This window comes from Arachis duranensis, chromosome 9 (assembly GCF_000817695.3).
Source record: "Arachis duranensis cultivar V14167 chromosome 9, aradu.V14167.gnm2.J7QH, whole genome shotgun sequence".
In the NCBI taxonomy this organism is placed as follows: Eukaryota; Viridiplantae; Streptophyta; class Magnoliopsida; order Fabales; family Fabaceae; genus Arachis; species Arachis duranensis.
In genome coordinates, this window is record NC_029780.3 from 32015239 (window position 1) to 32025415 (window position 10177).

The 10177-nt window shown below is 34.7% G+C and overlaps 1 protein-coding gene across 1 annotated transcript; it reads left to right on the forward strand.

The window, feature by feature from the left end:
- The first annotated feature begins 2044 nt into the window (after positions 1 to 2044).
- On the forward strand, positions 2045 to 6928 carry LOC107465335 (uncharacterized). Its single transcript, XM_021130757.2, has 3 exons — positions 2045 to 2142; positions 3842 to 4570; positions 4841 to 6928. The coding sequence occupies exons 2-3, from the start codon at positions 3842 to 3844 to the stop codon at positions 6692 to 6694; spliced, it is 2583 nt and encodes an 860-aa protein (XP_020986416.2). The 5' UTR covers positions 2045 to 2142; the 3' UTR covers positions 6695 to 6928.
- Positions 6929 to 10177: the final 3249 nt, after the last annotated feature.

Consider the following 10177-nt stretch of genomic DNA (forward strand, 5'->3'; position numbering starts at 1 on the left):
ATAACTCCTCTTAAGGTAGGTAATTCTGTTGAAGTGTGCCGAGTTTTTTTGTCTTTTGGCAGAGCGTTATACTTAGTCCGATCTGTTGTTGGTCTTGTTTCTTCCTTTTGGTTTTGATTGCCGATATGCTTGTCCAGTTGTCCTTGCCTTGCTAGCCTTTCGAGTAGGTCCTTGGCTACTATTCATTCGTCAGTTGTATGTCCAAACTTCTGGTGGAATGCACAGTGTTTACTCTTATTTACGTACTTCTGGTCTTGATAACTTCCTGCTTTGCTAGGTGGTTTTATGAGCTTGGTATGGAGGATTTCCTGTACTATGTTTTCTCTCTTTATGTTGAACTTCGTGTAAGAATCAAATTTTGGTGTCAGCTTGAAAGGCTTATTGTGGTTCTATGGTTGATTTGATCTTCTCTGCCTATCTTCGTCTCTTCTTGGTGCTTGGGTTATTTGTTTGTCGGCTTTTCTTTCTTCTTTTAACTCCTCAATCTCTATTTGTCCCAATGCTTTATCTCTGAACTCGGCCAATGTTTTAGGTTTTGATACTGCAATGGTTTCCTGAAATTGTCCTAGGCAAAGATCGCTTTTTAGTGCGTGAAGATGAATGTCGGGATTTTCATTACAACTTTGGCGAATCGCGTCATATAATCCTTCAAACTCTCATGTTGACCCTGCTTGATGGTTCTAAGAAAATCGGAGTCATGAACATAAATATTTGAGGCTGCGAAGTGGTTGACAAATAGGTCAGCAAATTCATCAGAACTCGAGATTGATCCTGCAGGAAGACTAGAAAACCACAATAAGTTTGCACCATCCAAAAAGGTCGGGAAAGATCTGCATAAACTTGGGTCAGAAGCACTATTCAAAAACATCATAGATTCAAATTGAGTAACATGAATTTTGGGGTCAGTGAAACCCTCATATGGTTTTAGTGTGTGGGAAGCATGAAGTTCTTTGATATTTGGAAGTTCATTATTTCTGCAGAGAAAGGATTTGTTCTCTTGTTTGTGGATTTTGGAGGAACGGCCTCCTTCACAATGTTTGTTTCAGAAACGGGCTCGTGTTTGGGGTTTTCCTTTTCTGTGTTTTTTTGTCTCCTTCTTTATCTGTTCGACTCGCCAAGAGTTCAGTCATTTTCCTCGCTTCTACTTGGAGGTTGGCATTCATGGCCACTAGTTCAATATGAGTAGGAGTTGGTAATTCTTCAATCATGTCGAAGAGTCCTGCAAAGAAAGGGTGAAAAAGTAGAAAAAAAAAGTAAAATGCGGGGTTAGTCTAAAAATCTCGAGCCCCGCGGTGGATGCCAATGCTCTTGTGAAGAATGCTCCTGCCAAGGATGTTCCAAGTTATAGCTCGTCACCTAAGGGGATAATTCGCTACCTTCAATGTTGTAAACTCGGATCATCCTTAGAGTTGGGACGTGGTCGTGGAACCTGAAAAAAAAGACTCCGATGCCCAAGTCAATATAATATTTCTCAGAGTATTAAGAAAGAAGTATTTCGAATCTCTTGTGTGCTCTTCTTTTCTTGTTGTCCCCCATATCTTCGACTGAAAATAGTATTTATATATAGTCGTTCTAGGTGACTTTATTGGTGTATGTTTTCGAGATCTGAAAATTCGCTTAAGATATGAATAGGAGATTTGTTACGGTGGACGGTTATTATTTTTGAATTTACTTACTTAGTCCGAGGTATAACCTGATTTATACGGAACAAGTTATGTTTTCTTTTTTTATATATGTGTTTATTTTTCTCTATAATTAATGTGTATTTTTATTTAAAAATCAATTTTTAACGAGGGAGATATAATGCATAGGGTATTATGAGATTGATTTTTCACTAGGTGCTTTATAAGAAAAAATTTTAAAACCAAAAACAAATACATTTCAAATATTATGTTTGGATTAGTCCGAAAAATGATAAATTAGTATAAATGACTTTATAACCACGTCAACTTAAACACACAGCCCATGCCGATGTCATGAACTCGGGCGAGTCACTCACTCATTTAACTCGGCCGTGTTTCAAAATACTGAGGCCACAGCACGGCACGGCACATAGCAAACAAGAGTCTCTTCTTTTTCTTCATTCGTTCCCTCTTTTCTCTTCCTTCATTCTCATATGCCCCGCGAATTCACTCTCACCAGGTTCCTCTCTCTTTCTCTCTTCTCTTCTTTACCTTTGTTCTTTATTTCACCGCTTCCTTCATTATATACATATCCTTAACTTTTATGATAACATAAACGTATATATGTAATTTAATCAACTCCATCTTCTTCTTATTTCATATTATTATATGTGATGTCATGTATTTATGGTTTTAACTGTTTCTGCTACACTTTAGCAAAATGTTCATTCTTCATTATCATCTATGAAAATCTTCTCAAATAAATGTGTGTTCTACTACTCGTTCCTGTTCTAGATTAATATGAACGCACGATACTAAGAACAAGGACCCTTAAATATTTCTGTGGCTGCTTAGTGTTTCCATATATCGTCGTAATCATGTCGATGTGCTGAGTCTTCTTGTCAATGCACTTGTTTATTGTTATTATTTTTATTTATTATTATTTTCTCCTTCGTTACTAACGTATCTGAGTCTGTTTCGTTCTGTATTTCTCTGCTACATGTATATATATTTACATGCTCTTTAGTCTTTAGCTTTCATTATGAAGTTACATGTATGTGGATCTGAGGTTGAGTATCTTATAGTTTGGTTTGGTTTGTAATAAGTTTTCTTTGCCTTTGTTTTAAGCTAAGATCGAATATATTGTGGTTGCTGTGATATGTGTGATTCAGTGGTTTTGTTTCTAAAGCTGTGTCAACTGGTGAAGAATGTTGTATTCCTTCGGGTGTTTGAGTTACACTAATTGGATTTTTAATTTTCTGGCTAAAGAATTGATAGGGTTTGTGTTATGGAGTGTCTTAGGTACCATTGTTAAGGACTCTAGTGCTTTGAATTTCAGCAGGTTTGAAATTTCCCTTTGCTGCAAAAAAAGAATAAATTGGGTTTGTTAGCTGCTGGAGAATTCATTCCCCCAAAGATTGCATCTTTTGATGCTTGTAAGCATGGATTGGGTTGTGTGTGGAGGATTCATTGTTATAACTTTAATATTGTATTTTATAATTTCACACCAAATACAAATGGAAACTCTGGTCATCTACACAAATGTATACTCTCTCTGTTCGTTTTGGTTTGTCTTTGTCAGTTTTTTGGGTACATCCTTGGATTGAGTTCATTGACGGTGATTGAAGGTTGTACCAAAAAGTGATGGTGACGGATAAACAAGACCAGGGGGAGTATATTATAAGAAAGCAATAGCCACTTAAATTTTAACAGTTGAATAGTTTGACTTGCTTTGGCAAATTGAACAAATCTGAATTCACTATTGTATTGCTGCAACTTCTTGATTCTCAGTACTGAATATGCTTTTTCATTGAGTGAGTCTGTGTTTGATTTTTATAGAATCTCATAATTGTGAAAAATGGAAGGTGAGAAAACATGGGAGAGACCTAATGCTTTGTTTTAAGTAGCTATTATGGATATATAGATTGGATAATATAAAAACCAATGGAGATGATTAGCTATAAAACTTGAATGAGGAAGGTCATCAAATTCAAATTCCTTCAATAAATAAGAGGCTATGCTCAAGTATTGATGAGAAAAAATATGAAATGGTTGGTTAGAAATTAGTCAAACTTCCCTGGAACAATACTGGTAGATGTAGTTTCCACTAATGTTTGAAGTGCATTCTTCACCATATATCTAATCTGAATTTTCTCTGCAATGTTCTCAGATATTGAGTTGAAGTTATAGCTTGACTAACTAATTGTATTGCTTGGCAGATGGAGTCAGTTCACCAGGATTATGATCATTTGGTAGAGCATACCTCCGATAGTCCTCCGAGTTCTCCAGATATAAATGACATAGTTGGAGCCCCGCAAATGAATCCGCAAGTCGGTCTTGAACACCAGGTGGACGTTCCTTCCTTGAAAGAATATGAACAGCTTCAACTTCAAATAAATCCTGCTGATTCAGAAGCTGTGCATGATAATTCACTTCATTTTGCTATTGGTTTAACCATCCCAACCATGTGGGTGCCTAAGGAAGTGGATAATGGTTTTGAAGGGCTGCGTCTGTGGCATAGTCAAGAGAATGACTTGAAGAAGAAAAACAGTATACTAGATCATGGAATAGAATCCAAACCAGCCACTTTTGTCAACAAGGGAGGTCAATTGGATGAAAGCCAACATTACATGATGGTCCCTGGAACATTGAGTAACTCCTGGAGTGATTCTGATGTTAAGAGTTTTGTCCTTAGTTTATTTATTTTTGGGAAGAATTTTATACAGATACAAAAGTTCTTGGAGAACAAAGGCATGGGAGATATACTATCATTTTACTATGGCAAGTTTTATAAGTCTGAAGAATACCGTAGATGGACTTCCTGCAAGAACAAGAAAGGAAGAAAATGTATGCAAGGACGGAAATTTTTTAATGGATGGAGGCAACATGAACTAATGTCTCGCTTGCTTCCTCAGGTCTCAGAGGAATTTCGAGAAAGCTTGCAACAGGTAGTCAATCATGTCATCTTTGAGATCCTTTGACTCTATTGTTGTTATACGATACCTGTTGTCAATGCATCATATTATGTCAAACATGTCTTTCATTCTCCTGTGTTACTAAACTGATTTAGCCCTTTGTAATTTACAAAGGAAAGCTTCGCTAGTTTGCTAAATATTTCATTTTTTAGTTTGTATTTTCAATACAATGGTTGTTAAGATGAAATATCAGATGACATAAATACCGAAATCATCCCTCACATGACTCATGTTTATAATCAGGTTTCTAAGTCATATATTGAGGGGAGAACTTCTCTAGAAGAATATGTATCATCTTTGAAATCTACCGTGGGACTTGGCATGCTTGTGGAAGCTGTAGGCATTGGCAAGGGGAAGGAAGACCTTACAAGGCTTTCTACGGAACCTGGGAGGAACAGCCATGAGTTTTCAGTACCAAATAGCAAAGCTTGGTCTTCTCTTGAACCCAATGATATAATAAAGTTTTTGACCGGAGGATTCCGACTGAGCAAAGCGAAAAGTAATGATCTTTTCTGGGAAGCTGTTTGGCCCCGCTTACTGGCAAGAGGCTGGCACTCTGAGCAACCGAATAGTCAAGGATACATCTGCTCTAAAGAGTTTTTAGTTTTTCTCATCCCTGGTATTAAGAAATTTTCGAGGAGAAAACTTGTGAAAGGTGATCATTACTTTGATTCTGTCAGTGATGTGTTGAACAAAGTTGTAGCTGAGCCGAATCTTCTTGAGCTTGAAGGCGAAGAAGCTAAAGTTGATAGCTGCAATGATGAAGAGACTGAAAAGGGATTGACTGAGGATTCTCAATCTGATGGTCATCGCCACTGTTACCTCAAACCTCGTGCTTCTATCAATAATACCAATCCTATGAAGTTTACAGTTATTGGTACCAGTTTGTTGCATGGCAGGAAGTCATCTGAATCTAGGGATTTGAGGTCTATACCTGGTAAACCATTGGGAAAAATTGAGGTAAATTCTGCTGGCATAACATGTAATAAAGGGGACAAAGATATCAAAAAGGCTAACCCCATTAAGGGTGACCTTGACAACAAAAAGTTTGCAATATTCACCGTTGTTGATACTAGTTTTCCTTGTGAAAGAAATTTATCAAAGGTGAGAGAATTAAGATATCCACTAGCTAAACTGGAAGAAGCTTCGAAGATAATTGGAATTAAAAGAGAAAGTGATGGGAGTTCCTCAGATGACAAATCTTCAAGCAAGATAGAAGCTACTATGGTTGTATGTGGGAAAAAGAATAAGAAGAATTTTCTGAAAGGCACGCACGATAGAGATGCTGCTAAACCGAAAGCACATGGTTGTAAAGCAGATGGTAATGCAAACAAGGTGGATAAGAAATGTGAAAATCCGAAGACATGTTTGCCTACCATAAAACATCAATTCTGTCGGAGAGCGAGATCAAATCTTGCAGCTCATCCCACCAAACGGCGAAGACTAACTGCTTGTGTTAAATCTGAAACAAACCGCATGCTTGAGAAGTCAGGGAGCTTTAGATCAGAAAAACCCGGTGTCTCCCAGTCATCCTGTTTTCCCGATGCCAACAAGAATGCTGGCAATCCAATTGGACATGAGAAGAATGTAAGTTCGATTTCTCCTTCAGCTGAAGGAAGTGCTAATGGAGAAAGCTTCCGAAATAGATTCCTCGTTGACAAGGTCATTTCTTGTGATAAAGTTGAGAAATGTGAATCAAAGCCACCGCTCACTTTAGATGCATCTCATGTTCGGCCGAAGTTTGAAGATGGTGAAATAATTGCAACTGCAGGGCTCAAGGAGCAACTGCAACTGCAAAAGCAAAATGATATGATTCCTGAAGAGCAGGAAAGACCCTCGGGTGATGTTGAGAAGCCTCAAAGCCATGATTCTTTGGATCAGCAGCCTGACATAAATCCCAGGAGACAAAGTACTAGAAACCGGCCATTGACTGTTCGAGCGTTGGAATCCATAGCAAATGAGTTCTTGCATTCTAAGAAGAGGCAGAAAAAGAAAGGCCCCCAAGAAACACGGAAAGATCCATTGAGTACTTGCTACAGGGATCTTACCGGAGACCAAACAATGTTGCATCATCAGTGTTCAAGTCCAAGAAAATAAATTGTAATGACATTTTGACATGCCGTCTCTTTACTAGGAATTTCTTTAGCCACCAATTGTAGTGACGTTTTGAATTATGGAAACTATGTCGTGAACAATCTCTCACAAATGCTTAAGCTTTTTGAAAGAGAGTGTTTTATGACAGAGTATTGATACTTCTTGTATCTTCACTGCTGCAGAAGTGATTAGAAATACTGTACAGTGTTTTTTATATGACAAATTTGATAAGATAATGGTCTTGTAATTGTAATTTTCATTAAAAGAGCTTGGTTCATAGCTAATCCAACCAACTTAGGTTAGTCGAGAGGTTTGTTCACTTGTCTGCTTAAGCAAGTGTTAGGGGTCGAATCTTGCTTTGTGTACGTAGCAATCCATTGGTTAGGGACAAATCCTTAAATAGAGTTCAGATTTATAGCTAATTAGTCCTTGCGCTGTTAATCTACAGGTTACTGTCAAAAATCAATCAAAAAATAATTAATGTACCATGTCTCACAAAATGTGCAATTTTCAGAAATGGGTCTCTTAATGTTTTTCTTTCTTACTGTTTTAGCAGCCCAAGTAAAACAACTCAGAACTCATTTTTCATTGGCAGTACTCAACTTGTTTCTTGCAAAGCAAGTTATGCGCTTGGCTATGTGTTGCATTTTTCGGTGTTTTATATTTCATCTTACATAGACACTGTTATACAAATGAAAAAGTGAACTCACTCTCAAACAAGGGTTCAAATTTAATTCTTTCAGCTTTGAAAACAAAGTCTTAAGTATAAAATAATTTTGTATTTAGCTGAGGGAGTGAGTAGTTGCTTAATCACTCATGTTGATGCTTCAAATATTTTTATGAACTGGAAGCTAGGGGACGAAGGATATAGTTGCTTTGAATCCCACAGCATGAACAAAGAAAAAACATTGTAATGCAAATAGTTTGCGAAAATGTGTCACTCTTACAAGGATCCATGATGAATACAAAATTTACAGGGCGAGTACTAATGTGTACATGAAAAATTCCATCTACAGGTATAGATAACACAAGTTAACTTTTTAGGACATTTTGCTGTAACTTTAAATGACAAATTTTTCAATGGATTATATTAGGTAACCAATAACTTTCTTGAACAATATGAATAAGTCTTAAATTTGATTATTATTAGATATTAATTACTCATACCACTAATTAAATTTAAGATTAATTTACTTTTTTAACCCCATTGTTCATATTGTTCAACAATAAAATTATTTATCTATATTTTTCCTGTCAGTAGATCCCGCATAAAGTTAGTTGTTATTTTTTATGGACCTAACCTTTGTTAACTATATTGCTAGCTCAGGTGATTACGGAAATTAATTTCTAAAATTAGCCGAAATAAAAAAATATTATATAATTTCTTTTATTAATAAAAGCATTATTATTATTGTTGTTGTTGTTGTTGTTGTTTAACTTATATTATTATCGGTCTAGTTACACATCCAAGTTTTTTTTGTCAACTAAGTTGGCTCTAATTCAACACAAATCACTTTCATTACACCACCGTGTATACACGCGCTTCACTAACGCAAACATATTCTTCTTCGTCTTCGCGTTCCTTCTTCTTCTTCGCGTTATTCCTTCTTCTTCTTCGCGTTCTTTCTTCTTCGTCTTCGCGTTCTTCCTTCTTCTTCGCATTCCTCCTTCTTCTTCGTCGTGTTCCTTCTTCTTCTTTGCGTATTTTTTTCAATCGTTGTTCTTTTATTGCTGTTGTTGTTGCTGCGTCTTTTCTTTTCCTTCTTATTTTAATTGAGGTTCATATGGATTCAGAAATGAATTCGATATGTTTTTATCGATGATTGAGTCTTTTTGATTGCTTATTCAAAACTAAACTAATTTCGATTCATTTGTGTACTAATTGAGGTTCATTTGTGTATTAGAAAACAGAGAAGAAGGCGCGTGATTTGAAAAGCGGTTACTTGTTTGGGTGAGCTTCTAAGGAAAGATCTTTTTTCGAGTTATCTTTTTTTAAAAGATCTTATGAAAAAGTAAAAGTAATTTTATATTTTGGTATCTTATGCAAAAAGATCTTTTTATCTATCAATTATGTTTGGGTATAACAATATAAAAGTACTTTTTTGTTTATTTATTATATAAAAAATATCTTTTTTTAAAGAAAAAAGATCTTTTAAGAAAATATATAAATTACAGCTTCTCAAAAAAGATATTTTTTTATTTTTCTAGTACTTTTACTTTTACTATTATAAATTTGCCAAACACGTTAAAAAAATAAAAAAATCTTTTTCATTGAAAAAAGATATTTTTTTATCAAAATAATGGCGCCAAAACAACTTGGTTAGACTTGGTTAAGTATTTTACTTGGACGTAGAAATTTGTTCTATTATTATTATTTATCTTAGTTTCACTAAATTTGCAATTAGATCTAGGGGTGTCCATGAATCGGATCGTATCCGCAGATCCGCGGTAAATATCTGCATCCGATCCAAAAATTACGGATATAATCCGATCCGAATCGGATCGGATCGGATCCGATCCGCACTCTTTACGGATCGGATCGCGGATATCTGCTCTATATCTGCGTATTCGATCCACGGATCCGCAGATCCGCACAATAATAATTAAAAATAAAATATATATATATGTGTGTATGTGTGTTTTTGGTATTATATTTACTTGTTTGTATGCTTTAGTTAATAATTATTATTCATATATTGTGTTATTTTATTTTTGTTATTTAGAAAGAGTTTGATTAAAAATATTTTAGGAATAAATAAGTTTAAAAGCATGAAAGAAATATTTTTATTGAATTTTTTTACATAGAAATATGATTAAAAAAGAAGGTTTAATTATGCGGATATATCCGATATCTGATCCGATCCGATTCGCAAATTTGCGGATCAGATCGGATCGGATCCGGCACTAAAAAACACGGATATCATATCCGATCCGATCAGATAAAAATTGTGCAGATTGGATCGAATTTTCGGCGATATCTGATCCGATCCAATCCGCGGACACCTCTAATTAGATCTTTGTATTTTTTTTCTTTTAATTAGATCCTTGCATTATTTTTAATTTTATAATTAAATTCTTTTTGTGTCAAAAACATTAAAATTATGAAATATTACTTCCAAAAATATGCTGTCAAAGATATCTAATTAGATTTATAATTGTAGATACATTTAATTTACGAAAAAATAATATTCCGTTGTCTCTAATATTTTTTTTATACTTGTAATAACCTCATTACAAAATTAAAAGCAATGCAAGAATCAAATTGAAAAGAAAAAAAATATAAAAACCTAATTGTAAATTTAATTAAATTATAAAGATTAATAAAATAATTAAATTTTATTATTATTGTTATTTGAAATTATTATTGTCATTATCATTATCATTATTATTATTGTCGTTGTGATTCTTGTTTTTGTTTCTATTTTTAATTTTTATTACTGTTATTATTACAAATCTAATTATTTATTGTTTCTATTTTAAACTTAA

What these genes read in the sequence shown, in the direction of transcription:
- LOC107465335 (XM_021130757.2), top strand. Translation starts at nt 3,842, where the DNA reads ATGGAGTCAGTTCACCAGGATTATGATCATTTGGTAGAGCATACCTCC. An exon ending in TTCGAGAAAGCTTGCAACAG is followed by an intron (nt 4,571 to 4,840) that starts GTAGTCAATCAT and finishes GTTTATAATCAG; the next exon opens with GTTTCTAAGTCATATATTGA.